Genomic DNA, 16,153 nt, shown 5'->3' on the forward strand with positions numbered 1-16,153 from the left:
CAGAGTTTGAAATTAGGATTTTTGCTCTGGACAAGGGCAATTCCCGGCCTCGAGCCGACATAGAAATTAATAAACAATTCCAAAAGCAAAACATTCCCCTTATAAAATTCACCTTAAATGTAAAAATTAACCTCAAATAATGCAACAGTTTTCAACTATAAAAATAAATTTTCCTTGCTGGACAAGGATTATCCAGACTTTTAAGAATCCCTATATTGACGATATTATCTTCTGGCCAGGAGACTTGCGGTATGGTTTTTGCAAACAAAAGGAAAATTAAATGTTAAAATGTGTAGAAAGTGTATGAACCACATCAAGACAAGACATTTGTGGCATAGGTGCATTGCAGAACATGGTCAGAGGTTATAACATGGTTTATTCGGTACACCAGTGTTTATTCAATATTTACACAACAAAGTGTAGAGAACCCATGATGTGACAGATTCCCAACAGCACAAGGTTGCAGGACTTGAGTCCCATCAAAGAACAGGTTAACCATTAGACAACAACCTGGACACGTTTCTTTCGATAATTTATTTTGTACAGTAAAACAGTATAGAGGTTGTGTTTACATCCTTTCCCGTTGGCAGAAAATGACTAATTGAGAGGTCACCCAGAAAGTGAATTAGGGCAACCATATCATAAATGCATGTGTTTTTTTTTTAAAGGACAATCGCAAATCAGAGGGGTCAGAATTTTAGCCGAGAAGCAACATGGGCAGTCAGAATGCAGCTGTCCACGTCTTTACTTTGGGGGTCTGTAAGCGATCTTCCTGCTCTTCAGCACTGACCACCTGTGCCTCTTCATGTAATAGACCAGGGGGATCAAGATGGCAGAGCCCATGAGCAGCTGGGGGAATAAATTGTTTGAGTGAGATGGGGTCAATGTCAACTGTGATGAGAGTAATGTAGAAAGGGAGCAATTTGGAAGCAAGGGCCAAAAAGACAAATCCAAAACAGGGGATTTGACTTAGTGACTCCTTTCAAACATCTGTTTTCATTGTTAAACATATTCTATTGAAAAACAGTTTGCACTATTGAATACACCCTAGGTTGCAAATACATTTCTGATTACAACCATTTCTATTATGGCAGTGGTTGGCACCTCCCTGCCAGCTTACCTTCAGGCCCATGCGTTTGCGCTGGTCGTGCTCAGGCTCGGCCGCCCACCGGAGGAAGGTGCACACATCCTTGGCCACCTGGCTCATGGTGGCTGGGGTTCCTGTCAACACATGTAAATGGAAGGTTTTACTTCCAATGACTGTGACATGTGATCGTCTTCTCTACTTTCGATGAACGCACTGACTAAGATTCACTTCTTGAGTGTAGGGGGCAGGATTTTAGTTTATGGCTAAAGAAAAACATACCCATTTGAAACTGCCTATTTCTCAGGCCCAGAAACTAGAATATGCATATAATTGTCAGATTAGGATAGAAAACACTAAAGTTTCCAAAACTGTCAAAATATTGTCTGTGAGTATAACAGAACTGATATTGCAGGCGAAAACCCGAGGAAAATCAAACCAGGAAGCGCTGTTTTTCCTGAAAGCTCTGTTCCATTGGATGCCTTGCCTCCATTTAAAGGGATATCAACCAGATTCCTTTTCCTATGGCTTCAAGGTGTCAACAGTCTTTAGACATAGTTTCAGGCTTTTAGTTTGAAAAATGAGCGAGAAAGATAACATTGTGTCAGTGGATAGCTGGGTGTCCGCAGAGTTTTGCATGCGCAACAGAGTGGGGCAGCCATTGTCTCTCCCTCTCCTATTGAAAAAAAATCAACAGTCCCGGTTGATATATTTTAAAAACAACCTGAGGATTGATTATAAAAAACGTTTGACATGTTTCTGTGGACATTACGGATACTATTAGGAATTTTTGATTGCAATGTCGTGACCGCTCGAGCCTGTGGATTTCTGAACATAACGCGCCAAACAAATGGAGGTATTTTGGATATAAAAATAATCTTTATGGAACAAAAGGAACATTTATTGTGTAACTGGGAGTCTCTTGAGTGCAAACATCCAAAGATCAAAGGTAAGCAATTTAATCTATTGCTTTTCATGACCAATCTACTTGGCTGCTAGTGTTTAATATTTTGTCTACTGAGATAGATGTTCTTACATAAATGCTTGTTATGCTTTCGCCGAAAAGCTGTATTGAAATCTGACACGCCAGGTGGATTAACAACAAGCTACGCTGTGTTTTGCTATATTGCACTTGTGATTTCATGAAAATTAAATATTTTTAGTAATTGAATTTGGCGCGCTGCAATTCAGCGGGTGTTGATGAAAATTATCCCGCTAAAGGGATGGGTGCGTCAAGAAGTTAATGACAAAAATGCAAGATGTGGAATACACTGAACAAAAATATAAATGCAACATATGTTTCATGAGCCGAAATAAAAGATCTCAGAATTGTTCCATACACACTAGAGGTCAACCGATTAATCAGAATGGCCGATTTCAAGTTTTCATAACAATCGGTAATCTGCATTTTTTGGACACCGATTATGGCCGATTACATTGCACTCTACGAGGAGACTGAGTGGCAGGCCGACTACCTGTTATGAGAGTGCAGCAAGAAGCCAAGGTAAGGTGCTAGCTATAGCATTAAATGTATCTTAACATAATCACTAGTTAACTAGTAATATCATCAACCATGTGTAGTTTATCTAGCTTGTCCTGCGTTGCATATTATCGATGCGGTGCCTGTTAAATCATTGAATCACAGCCTACTTTGCCAAACGGGTGATTTAACAAGCGCATTTGCGAAAAAAGCAGTTGTTGCACCAATGTGTACCTAACGATAAACATCAACGCCATTCTTAAAAATCAATACACAAGTATATATATTTTAAACCTGCATATTTAGTTAATATTGCCTGCTGACATGACTTTATTTTAACTAGGGGAATTGTGTCACTTTTCTTGAGTTCTGTGCAACAGAGTCAGGGTATATGCAGCAGTTTGGGCTGCCTGGCTCGTTGCGAACTGTGTGAAGACCATTTCTTCCTAATAAAGACAGCCAACTCCGCCATATGGGGGACAATTTAACAAAAGTGCATTTGCGAATAAAGCAAAATCGTTGCACGAATGTACCAAACCATAAACAATGTCTTTCTTAAAATCAATACACAGAAGTATATTTTTAAACCTGCATATTTAGTTAAAAGAAATTCATGTTAGCAGGCAATATCAACTAGGGAAATTGTGTCACTTCTCTTACGTTCATTGCAACAGTTGGGCCGCCTGGCTCGTTGCAAACTAATATTCCAGAATTGTACATAATTATGACATAATATTGAAGGTTGTGCAATGTAGAAGTAATATTTAGACTTATGGATGCCACCCGTGAGATAAAATACGGAACGGTTCCGTATTTTACTGAAAGAATAAACGTTTTGTTTTCGAAATTATACTTTTTGGATTTGACCATATTAATGACCCAAGGCTCGTATTTCTGTGTGTTATTATATTATAATTAAGTCTATAATTTGATAGAGCAGTCTGACTGAGCGGTGGTAGGCAGCAGGCTCATAAGCATTCATTCAAACAGCACTTTCTTGCGTTTGCCAGCAGCTCTTCACAATGCTTCAAGCATTGTGCTGTTTATGACTTCAAGCCTATCAACTCCCGAGATTAGGCTGGCAATACTAAAGAACCTATTAGAACATCCAATAGTCAAAGGAAATGAAATACAAATGGTATAGAGAAATAGTTCTATAATACCTACAACCTAAAACTTCTTACCTGGGAATACTGAAGACTCATGTTAAAAGGAAGTTTTTTTAAAGTAAAAAAAAAAATGTTTTACCCCTTTTTCTCCCCAATTTCATGGTATCCAATTGTTGTAGTAGCTACTATCTTGTCTCAGCGCTACAACTCCCGTACGGGCTCGGGAGAGACGAAGGTTGAAAGTCATGCGTCCGATACACAACCCAACCAGCCGTACTGCTTCTTAACACAGCGCGCATCCAACCCGGAAGCCAGCGAAGGAGGGTACACCGTGCACCTGGCAACCTTGGTTAGCGCGCACTGCGACCGGCCCGCCACAGGAGTCGCTGGTGCGCGATGAGACAAGGACATCCCTACCGACCAAGCCCTCCCTAACCCGGACGACGCTAGGCCAATTGTGCGTCGCCCCACAGACCTCCCGGTCGCGGCCGGTTACGACAGAGCCTAGGCCCGAACCCAGGGACTCTGATGGCACAGCTGGCGCTGCAGTACAGCGCCCTTAACCACTGCGCCACCCGGGAGGCCCAATGTTAGCTTTTTTAATTTTTTCACTTACTTTCTTCTTCAACACTTTGTTTTGGCATTATTTAAACCAAATGGAACATGTTTCATTGATTTTTATTTATGTATTATATTAAGTTAAAATAAGTGTTCATTGTTCATTCAGTATTGTTGTAATTGTCATTATTACAAATAAAATCGGTATCAGTGTTGAAAAATCATAATCAGTCGACCTCTAATACGCACAAAAATGTATCAAATTCTCCGCACAAATTTGTTTCCATCCCAGTTAGCGGGCATTTCTCCTTTGCCAATCCATCCACCTGACAGATGTGGCATATTATGAAGCTGATTAAAAGGGCATGATCATTGCACCTTGTGCTGGGGAGAATAAAAGGCCACTAAAAATGTGCAGGTTTGTCACAACACAATGCCAGTTGTCTCAAGTTGAGGGAGTGTAAAATTGACATGCTGACTGATGGAATGTCTACCAGAGCTGTTGCCAGAGAATGTAATGTTAATTTCTCTACCATATGCAGCCTCCAACTTCGTTTTAGAGAATTTGGTAGTACGTCCAACTGGCTTCACAACCGCAGACCACATGTATGGCGTTGTGTGGGCGAGTGGTTTGCTGATGTCAAAGTTGTGAACAGTGGCCCATGGCGGTGGGGTTATAGTAGCGGCAGGCATAAGCTACAGACAATGAACACAATTGCATTTTATATCGTGACAAGATCCTGAGGCCCATTGTCGTGCCATTCATCCACCTCATTTTTCAGCACGATAATGCACGGTCCCATGTCTTAAGGACCTGTGCACAATTTCTGGAAGCTAAAATGTCCCAGTTCTTCAATGGCCTGCATACTCACCAATTGACCATGTTTGGGATCAGTGTGTACGACAGCGTGTTCCAGTTCCCACCAATATCCATAAACTTTGCACAGCCATTGAAGAGTGGGACAACATTCCACAGGCCACAATCAACAGCCTAAACTATGCGATTAAGATGTCGTGCTGCATGAGGCAAATGGTGGACAACCCAGATACTGAACCACGCCTATTTTTTTTTTTTTTATAAGCCATCTTTTACCAATAGATGGATATCTGTATTTCCAGTCATGTGAAATCCATAGATTAGGCCCTAATTAATTAATTTAAATTAACTGATTTCCTTATATGAAGTGTAAATCAGTAAAATCTTTGAATTGCATTTATTTTTGTTCAGTAAATATCCAATAGCAAATCATTTTATTTAACCAGGAAAGTAAGTTCAGAACAAATTCTTATTTACAATGTCGGCCTACCCCGGCCTAACCTGGACAACACTGGGCCAATTGTGCGCTGCCCTATAAGATTCCCAATCACGGTCGGTTGTGATACAGCCTGGAATCGAACTAGTGCCTTAGACCGCTACGACACTCGGGAGCCCTTAGTCTATTCATCTATAACCAGAACCTAGACATTCAGTCTGGCATGTCAAGGGTCAAAAATGGAGTCTTGGGAGCGTTGCAAAAAAAAAAAAAAAAAAAAAGCACTTTCTGAATCGATTTATCATTATATTATTTCAAGTTAGTGATCCCTAGCAGAGGGAATCCTACTGACCGTCCTCAAACTCCAGGACCTCATTGTAGATGGGGGGAGCCATGCCGATGGCCTGGCCAGGGAAGTAGGGGTTGTAGTAGAGGCCCTCTCTCACCTCCACTCCAGCAGGGGGCTCACAGTAGCCTGTCAGCAGGGAGAAGACATAGTCTTCACCTCCATGTCTGCAACAATGGAGAAAAACAACTTAGGACATAGCACTTGCAAGCCAAGGTACAATATCATGGTAGCATTGGAGTGTCTTGTTGTGGATTTACAAAAGTATTATCCTGCTTTATACACACTTAAAAAGATTTTTGGTGAAGTAAAGGTTACAATATATTCTACCTTGAATCTAACGTTTCGTTTACTGTCGATATTCCCAAATCACCAGATACTCTGGAGCATGGGTCTCCAACAGGTCAATCGTAAGCTACCGGTAACCCGCAGCCCACCTATGAGTAGCTCGCCAAACAATTCTGAAAATACATACATTTTCCACCGCAAACTGTCATAAACAAATCGTACAAGTATCAGACACCGCAAGCTCCCATCTAATCAGTACCATTAACATTATCCCAACGCTGGTTAGCCACTATTGGCATAAAAAGCGAAACCTAAAACTATCTGCCAATTAATTTCCAGCAATATTGCCCACCTGTGTGGTGAGTACATTTGTCTATCACTCCGTGTGTAGCCAGTTGATGTGATACCCATCGTGTAAGTTGACAGATACTTTCCCAAAAACCTTATCAATTCAAATGTAAACTGCAACGTAGGCTTACCAGGCAGAAGTGTATCATTTGTATCTATTATGTGTTATTTATAAAGTTTGCCATGAAATGAGCAGCAGCAGTGCGGAACCATCACTAGACCGCCACATTCCTCACACGCTAAATGGGCAATTTAAGGGGAATTTGTAAAATCATGTTTTTTTTTTAGGTCTGTAAGAAAACAAGTATTCTGATGTGGTTTAAGCATTGGCATGTACTCAGAACATCCAATGTTTCTCTATGAACAATTGTAATGTTGAGTGAAAAACAGAACATATTCAGATTATTTTACCAGGTATATTGACAGAAAACAGTGTCAAAGAGAAAGTAGTGCACTAAGGACCCAGGGAAGGAGAGAAGAACATGCCTATTAGAAAGCTACCCAAAAAATTAGTAGCTCTGTGACAGGTTACACTTTTTTGCTGTTGCTCTCCTGCTAGAAAAGGTTGGAGAACGTTGCCCTGGAGTGAGCAACAGGGTACCTGGCATTGACAATGTAGCTGAGATCTGGGGGCAAGGCTCCCCCGTTTGCCACACGGGCAGCTTCTGGGTTTGGGTATGGCTTGGGGAAGTAGTCTGAGAGCTTTCCTGGACGGGTGAACATCTCTCCTGACTCGTCAGGGCCATCCACCACCTCAATCTGAGCAGAGAACAGACAGTGGTCAGTGACATGGAGAAGGACCAAGACGTCCCTAGAAACTGATAGGTCAGCTTTTCATTTTTCACTCATAATGGTTAAAGTTAGGATTTGGAAAAGCTGATCCTAGAACTGTGCCCAAGGACACGTTCTAGCCAGTGACTGACAGTCATCTGTAAGGCCATGACCTTGTTTAATCTAATGGCCAAGGACAAACCCTTACCTCCTCAGCCAAAACCTTCACTTCGGCCTCTGTGTGCGACACTCCGACCAAGTTACGGAAGGCCAGGTACTCCATGCTGTGACACGCTGAACACACTTGCTTGTACACCTGATATCCACGGCGAATGCTGCAATATAAAGAATAACAGACATTACATCCAGTCCTCCTTTTCAGGTAAATATGATCTAGCATGTAATAAGATCCCTTAAGAAAAATTATATTTCCTTAAAATTCTAAATGTCTCAAATCAAATTGCTAGCACTGGAAAAAGCCTTGGTGATATCATATGATGTAATTGTAATTGGCCTTCATGGTTAGGAGTTAGTTAGTACCTGGCGTGGTCGAGGGCTGACAGCATGCCGCTGTGGGTCCAGGGGTAGTTGGGGGGATGAAGCTCCAGGTCTGAAGCCTTAACCGACTGCTGCAGCATCAGAGCCAGTCCGGCCCCTCCAGTTGTCAACACACCCAATGTTGTCAAGGCCACCTTCTTTGACCTGGGTAGACTGGCAAACGACATGTTGGCCTGTTGAGGAAGAGAGTTGACATAGAATGAATGTAGCTTGCTACTGACATTTGTCGTCGATTTGCTCATTTGAGGTATTCGTCGCCATCATTTTTGCCTTAACCAAAATAACCGTAATATTGTGGTCAATCTTTGTTGGTTCATGAGATCACTGAATATGCATCCCATGTCAAGGCAAAGGCATACAACTAAGCACTTATGAAACTGCCCTTCTATCCTGGGTTTCACAACAGATAGCAAAGGAGTCAGCCTTCTAGCATCACAAGAGGACTCGGGTAGGCAAACAGCAACATAGATAGCATAGCTAGTGATTAATGAAGTTGCATGAAGTCGGTAGGATATCAATTTGCTATACTGGCTGGCAATGAATACCTTTCACAGGGATAATGATAACCACACACGAAACACAGAGAAACAAGCTCAAGTAGTTAGGAGGACGTTTCCCAGTTTGCAGCCTCAAAATACTGACTAACGTTAGCAAGTTTCTAATCAATTGTTTTCAAACTGGCTATCGAGCCACCGAACAACGTTAGCTATGTAAAATTCTAACTACCTCTGCTCTGGCTCAGTTACCATCTCAATGCGGGCTACTTGGGTCTTCCTTTCTAGCTTGGTAGGTAACTAATAGTGTAGGGATGTGACAATTCACATCGGTCCCTGATTCAAATGTATTAGATACAAGTGCATCAGTCAGCAGACCCCAAACCGATCCAAACGTAGCATGCATGTCAGGAAAATCAAAACGTTACAAATCGCCAGTTTACAAAAAACAGTTTGCTCATATTATAATCTTTCTACCTTACGAAAATACCTAATATTTTGTGACAACCGATGCTTTCTCCTTCAGTGTCGAACTGCATGTAACTGTGTTGAGTCATTGTTGATCTAAGTCATTTTGGATGCCGATCAACCACAGGCAACATCAGTAGCCTGGTCAAACTGTAGACGGCCTGTTCCTGATCTTGTATATCTACGTGGCACCTTCAGCATTCAAACCCTAAAAAGGCTTGTGTGATATTGTGTTTTAGTTGAGTAAACCCATGTACTGTTGACTAACCCCATTTCATACAAATTTGCGCAACCACTGCATTCAAACGAGGCTGCAATAAAAACAAATGGGACTGTAGCGACTGCGTTAGCATCAACATCTGCGGTGTGAACTACGCTTATATTCAAGCGTTGATTGACATGGTAATGGCCCGATAATATTGGAGAAAAGCTGGGGAAAAAACGGACCTGTTGGCAGACTTGTCTTAGCGGATGTACAATCATTGCAAATTGAATTATGGGGCGTTTCAAGCCCCGAAGTGTGCATAATTGTACACTCGCAAACTCAATCAAAAACGAGGGCTGAGGGGCTTACGTTGCGAACTTCTCGTTTGGCTAATTGTTTGGACCGACGTCCAAGATGGTGATGGGGATTCCCCCAAGGGCATAAGGCGAGAGTGAGTGGACGAGGGTGTCTTGAGTTTGAAACGCCGCACTAATCAATTGTACTGAATACATTCATTTTTTTGAGTCACCACTGCAAGCCATCACGACTCTCAAAAGCTGCCGTGTACTTCTTAAAATCAAATCTAATATTATTGGCCACATACACATGGTTAGCATATGTTATTGCCAGTGTAGCGAAATGCTTGTGCTTCTAGTTCCGACAGTGCAATAATATCTAACAATTCCACAACTACCTAATACACACATCTAAGTAAAGGAATAGAATAAGAATATATACATAAATATATGGATGAGCAATGCCAGAGCGGCATAGGCAAGCTGCAATAGATAGTATAAAAAACAGTATATACATATGATATGAGTAATGAAAGATATGTAAACATTAAAGTGACTAGTGATCCATTTATTAAAGTGGCCAATGATTTCAAGTCTGTATGTAGGCAGCAGCCTCTGTGTTAGTGATGGCTGTTTAATAGTTGGATGGCCTTGATTGAAAAACAGCTTCTGTCTCTCGGTCCCAGCTTTGATGCACCTGTACTGACCTCGCCTTTTGGATGGTAGCGGGGTGAACAGGCAGTGGCTTGGGTGGTTGGTGTCCTTTATGATCTTTTTGGCCTTCCTGTGACATCGGGTGCTGTAGGCGTCCTGGAGGGCAGGTAGTTTGCCCTCTGTGATGGGTTGTGCAGACCACACCACCCTCTGGAGAGCCTTGCGGTTGTGGGCAGTACAGTTGCCATACCAGGTGGTGATACAGCCCGACAGGGTGCTCTCAATTGTGCATCTGCAAAAGTTGGAGGGTTTTAGGCGACAAATTGAAGTGGGTCTAGGCTGACAGGTACGGTGGAGGTGATATGATCCATGACTTGTCTCTCAAAGCACTTCATGATGACAGAAGTGAGCACTATGGGGCGATAGTCATTCAGCTCAGTTACCTTTGCCTCCTTGGGTACAGGAACAATGGTGGCCATCTTGAAGCATGTGGGGACAGCAGACTGGGATAGGGAGCGATTGAATATGTCGGTAAACACACCAGCCAGCTGGTCAGCGCATGCTCTGAGGATTGCGAGGGTTAACATGTTTAAACGTTTAAATGTCTTATGTCGGCTACAGTGCAGGAGAGCCCACAGTCCTTGGAAGCGGGCCACGTCGGTGGCACTATCCTCAAAGCGGGCAAAGAATGTGTTTAGTTTGTCTGGTAGCAAGAGGTTGTCCGTGATGTGGCTGGTTTTCTTTTTGTAGTCCGTGATTGTCTCTAGACCCTGCCACATACGTCTCGTGTCTGAGCCGTTGAATTGCGACTCCAATCTCTCTGTACTGACATTTCGCTTGCTTGCCTTGCGGAGGGAATAACTATACTGTTTGTATTTGGCCATAATCCCAATCATCATGTCATGGTTAAATGCGGTGGGTCGCACTTTCAGTTTGGTGCGAATGCCGCCATCTATCCATGGTTTCTGGTTAGGGTAGGTTTTAATAGTCACAGTGGGTACAACATCTCCCATGCACTTCCTTATAAACTCACGCACCGAATCAACGTATATGTCGATGTTATTCTCTGAGGCTACCCGGAATGTCCCAGTCCGCGAGATCAAAACAATCTTGGGAGCGTGGATTCCGATTAGTCAGACCAGCATTGAATAGTTCTTAACATGGGTACATCCTGTTTGAACTTCTGACTATAGGAAGGGAGGAGCAAAATGGAGTCGTGGTCAGTTTTGCCAAAAGGAGGAAGGGCCTTGTATGCATTGCAGAAGTTAAAGTAGCAGTGATCCAAAGTTGCCACCATGAGTACTACAGTCATTATGCTGATAGAATTTAGGTAGCCTTGTTCTCAAATTTGCTTTGTTAAAATCCCCAGCTACAATAAATGCATCCTCAGGATATATGGTTTCCAGTTTATCAAATCCAGTGAAGTTCTTTGAGGGCCGTCGTGGTATCGGCTTGAGGGGGATATATACGACAATAATCAAGAACAATTGGGAGATAATACGGTCTGCATTTGATTTTGAGGAATTCTAGGGCAAGTGAACAAAAGGACTTGAGTGCCTGTATGTTGTTACAATTACACCATGAGTCGTTAATCATGAAACATACACCCCGCCCTTCTTCCCGGAGAGATGTTTATTACTTTCGGCGCGATGTATAAAGTATCCAGGTGGCTGTATCGACACTGACAGCATATCCCGAGAGAGCCATGTTTCCATGGAAAAGATTGTTACAATCCCTGATGTCTCTCTGGAAAGCAACCCTTGCCCAAATTTCATCTACCTTGTTATGTAGTCTGGACATTAGCGAGTAATATACTGAAGCAGTGGGTGGTGTGCGCACCTCCAAAGTCTGACCAGAAGACCAGAGATTATTAGACACATTATATAAACTCTTTATAGTGTTTTATTTACATTTTAGCGGTGAACAGTTAGATCAGGTGAAAAAAAGCAGTTTGCACACAAGGCTTATCTCCCCCTTTCCCTATCATGCAGTCGGTGTCACTTCCCCACCTGCCATTTTTAAAAAGACCCGACAGAGCTCATTGTCTTCTTCAATCATGAAGACGGCAACATGGTCTTGTCATTGATCTTGCTGGAAAGGGAAGAAATTCAGCTTTACAATGGTATTCATCTTTTTTTGGGTGCTAAAATAAGGTAAATTGTATATTACAGCGCAATGTACAAAAGAGCGTAAGCTAACTATAATTTGCTATGTTATTTTAATCTATGCCCTGTTAAATTGTGTTTTACCGGAATAAAAGCTAGTGCTACCGGAGACAAATCTGGATATACATGCAGCACGGAGCATACAATAGATTTTATTTTGATTGTTCAGGTTCACCATCAGTAATAGTTTTGGTAGTTTTGCTTTAAACAATCAGTGTATTTCATAATCAACAACTTTAGCATTTTAGCCATTTTTAAACTACTTAGCTTGTTAGCTAACACTTTAAGTTAATCCTTAACCTAACTCCTAAACTTAACCCCTAGCCCAGCTAACGTTAGCCACCTAGCTAGAATTCATAGTAATTTTAATTTGTAACATATCATATGAAATGGGTGATGGACAAAATTAAATTAATACCCGTGCTTGACCTGGACTGAAATAGTACTGTTTATAGTTAGGTGCAGGACCTCCACAATGCTTTTGAGCTAATATTCAATAAAAGGAACAGGAGATCAAGAAGTAGAACGTGTGGTGCCGGTGTTGTGCCGAAACCCAATTCTTCATTGCTGCGACATGCTTGCTAGTTGAAATTTCTGATCACGTTCGGCTGCGTTTCCTTTTATGTCGGTTTGATCGCAGGGAGGCACTAGTAATGTCTGCAGTTTTCGGTTTGGCTATTTGTTCATGTGTATTAATCCATAAATAACCCCCCCCCCCCCCCAAAAAAAAATCTAATGAAACGCAGATCAGAAATCTCAACAACTAAGCAAGTCGCAGCAATGAAGAATTGAGTGCGTGCGCGTTCACGCGAAGGGGGTGGGGGTTCTGTCAGGGGGGAAATTTTCAGCACAACACCAGTAAGGTAAACTCACCCCATTCCGTACAAATGTGCGCAACCGCGACATTCAAACTAGGCTGCAAAGAAAACTAATGGGACTGTAGCGACTGTGTTGACTTCGAAATCTGGGGTGTGAACTAAGTTTCTATTCAAAAGTTGATCGACATGGTAATAGCTCTATAGTATTGGAGAAAAGTTTAAAGTTGACCCACCGTTACGTGTCATGCTGTAACATACAGCACGCATAAAGCAATTATTTGTCTTACAATCTCTCACCACCAGGTGTAAGCACTTCTCTCTACCAATTGAAAACAAGAGGACAGGGGTAAGGGGGATGGATACCTAGTCATTTTTTGCGTCATCACTGCAAGCAATCACGACTCTCAAAAGCCACTACTACTACTTACTTACCTTCTGAAGATCACTTTAGCACTGCTCTAAAAACCAGATTCAAATTCGACACAAACCTAGAAATAGGTATGTAATAACACATTATATAATTACTTATAGTGTTTTATTTACATTTTAGAGGCGATAAGTTGGACAGATCGAGTAAAAAAAAGCAGTTTCCCCACACGACATCTCCTCACTATCACGCATTAGTTTCGCTCCCCGACCCGCTATTTTTCAAAACAACCGACGGAGCTCACTGCCTTCTTAAATCATACAGAAACGGGGAGCGTTGAGGTCTCGTCGTTTATTTGGATTTTGTTAGAGAAATTGTGCTTTACAATGTTAATGTAATGAAATAGCAGGGAGCAGTTCTCGAACCCTCGACCTTCTAGCCGGAGGTCCGGCGCGCTATCGAAGTATTACGTTTTTGGGGCGGAAAAATAAGGTACATCGTACGGACCAAGGCGATGTACAAGAGTGAGTTCGTTTACGTAACTCAGCTCAGGTGAACTCCCGTCCAAGTCAAGTACTGATACACACTATACTAAATGGATGTCTCGGATTTATGTACAGAGTATTACGAAATGCTATGAGACCAGGTTGGTGATACCGGCATCGGAACTCTGCTTTGATTTTAAAGTCAACTGCTTTTCAATTTCAACGCATGCTCCGGTATCAAACGTAACATCTCTATTATCAACCATCCATCACGTCAAATGTAGCAAAGTTACTTCGCACACTGAGTTGCACTTCAACATGCAGCTATCTACCTCACACTGGGTAACATAATCACTGCTCGAGTGACCTTGTGTGTTAGCTAGCTACCCGGCTAGCTGTCAGGGTGGCTTTGGAAGCATTTTTTAGAAACGAACAAACTCAAAAACAACATTAACATGTCATCATACCCGAGGAGCCTTAATCATTTTTGGCGTGCATAGTAAGGCTCGTCCAGTCCCCGATAGCACGACCACTCGTAGTGCCGCCATCTTCTTGTCTTCTGATGCCTCAAAAGACAGCGGAACGCTGCTGGATCCATTGCCCCTCCCCTTCCCTACAGAAAATTACACAAGAAGTGTTTATACAACATTGCCACGTGTTTATACACGTGTTTGACAGCCGATGTTGTGTCATATGTATCGACAATGTCTACATAATCATGTTTTATTGTTCGAACGAATGAAATATAGCGAATATCAGACGTTATTTGGAGTTTATTCATAAAAATTTGGGAAGGTCATAAACAAAACGGTGACACCTATTGGTCGGGGGACTTTAAGATGACAAAACTATGTTTTTAACTGTTGAATTCTTCTTGAAATTATTGAATACTCTTATTTGGTCATACAGCCAGAAGTTGCAAGAGATGGCAGCATCGGTTTGTAAGCTTGTAGATAGCAGTGTAGTTTGTTAGTGCAGCAGCTGTCCTCCAATAACCCTCTGCCCTGGAGAGTGCAGGGCTTACTTTCCCCTCCCCAAAAAATCTAACATGCAGCCCATGACTGTCATATTTGTAAATAAAAGGTACACTGGTATAATCATATGAAAATATTTGTTGTTGCATGTTTCAAGCAGGATGTAGGTGACATATTGGGTAGACCTGAATGGTGAGATAGACCAGTAGATGGAGTCAAAGCCCCATGAAACAAGCTGTCTGGTAAAATTTTGTCAACAGTGTGCAAAATGGCAATGATTTGCCATTCTGCTTTACAAGAGCTGTAATCTCCTTCCAGCAGTAGTGGTGTGTTGGTAAAAACACTGGGGAAGCCAAGCCCCCATATTACAACCTACACTGTGTGTGTTGTCATAATTGCGTTGTTTGCTGTTAATTCATATGCCTTGTGACTGTGATCTAAAGGTCGAGACAATAAGAAGACAGTGGCAGAATAAATTCAACCACACCTTTGTTTTATCACATGTCCGGTGATGTCCTTGACGCATATTGCATAAAACAAACAGTTACATGACCTACAGCATGGTTAAGCAAGTTAATGTTTCTGACATTTTCAGATAACTACACAACTATTGATTTATAACGACAGAGCGTTTACCGCAAGTCGCAAAGGAAACAGGAGCTGCCTCCACTATATTCCAGCACCATTTCAACTTCAACATTTCAACATAATCAAATCACCTCTGCTTAGTCTAACACAGTGACAACTAAAAGATATCAACATTTTTTTTGTCCAATCAACATAAGCTAAATATGATGTGGCTGTACATGGTTCTGATTTCTGTTTGCGCGTGTACGTGCGTTCACTTATTTTTTGTTGTCCAAGGCTACCTGGCTAAAATGCTTGCTCGCTAGCCTAACTTCCATTCATGGACAACATTAGCTAGTTAATATTAGCCTTCTACATCTAGCTACTGTACATATTGAATTTCTATCCATTCAGGCCAGTGTATGAATTAATGGTTGGATCGCTGTTATAATCATTGGCCAGTACGGAGAATTAAGTCAAACCACAACCACATCTCCATCCATGGCTAATTTAGGAAAGGGACAATTTTTGCTAGCTAGCTAGCCACTGGAGGACAACCACACAACGAGATGCAACAATTCAAGTTGTTTCTGTGAAGGACGTATGCTCTTAAAGAGATTTGATAGGAGAGATGCCAAATACAAGTTGGCTTCTCTTGACACATTTTTTTCCGCCACCATTCACAGTTGAGCTCGCTCAGTTTAGCTCAATGCTGATTGGCTAACTTTTTATACTTTTTTTTGTCAAGGGAGGCCAAATGCTTGCTGGCTTCCCTTGCATTCAATGCTACTTGCGGCAACAATGTCATACTCGTTTGGACCAGACCGTATCAGATTGATGACCTACACATAGAGAGACAGAGGGG

General features: G+C 41.9%; 1 protein-coding gene across 1 annotated transcript; it reads right to left on the minus strand.

Annotated features, from left to right (window-relative positions):
* Positions 1-515: 515 nt before the first annotated feature.
* On the minus strand, positions 516-14,365 carry LOC118388912 (cytochrome c1, heme protein, mitochondrial). The gene is made up of 7 exons (XM_035778510.2): positions 14,215-14,365; positions 7,778-7,968; positions 7,446-7,572; positions 7,068-7,225; positions 5,837-5,997; positions 1,121-1,221; positions 516-849 (listed from the first exon to the last, which is right to left on the minus strand). Exons 1-7 carry the CDS (start codon positions 14,293-14,295, stop codon positions 745-747), a joined length of 924 nt encoding a protein of 307 aa, XP_035634403.1. The 5' UTR covers positions 14,296-14,365; the 3' UTR covers positions 516-744.
* Positions 14,366-16,153: the final 1,788 nt, after the last annotated feature.

Source organism: Oncorhynchus keta, chromosome 10, assembly GCF_023373465.1.
Source record: "Oncorhynchus keta strain PuntledgeMale-10-30-2019 chromosome 10, Oket_V2, whole genome shotgun sequence".
Taxonomy (NCBI): domain Eukaryota; kingdom Metazoa; phylum Chordata; class Actinopteri; order Salmoniformes; family Salmonidae; genus Oncorhynchus; species Oncorhynchus keta.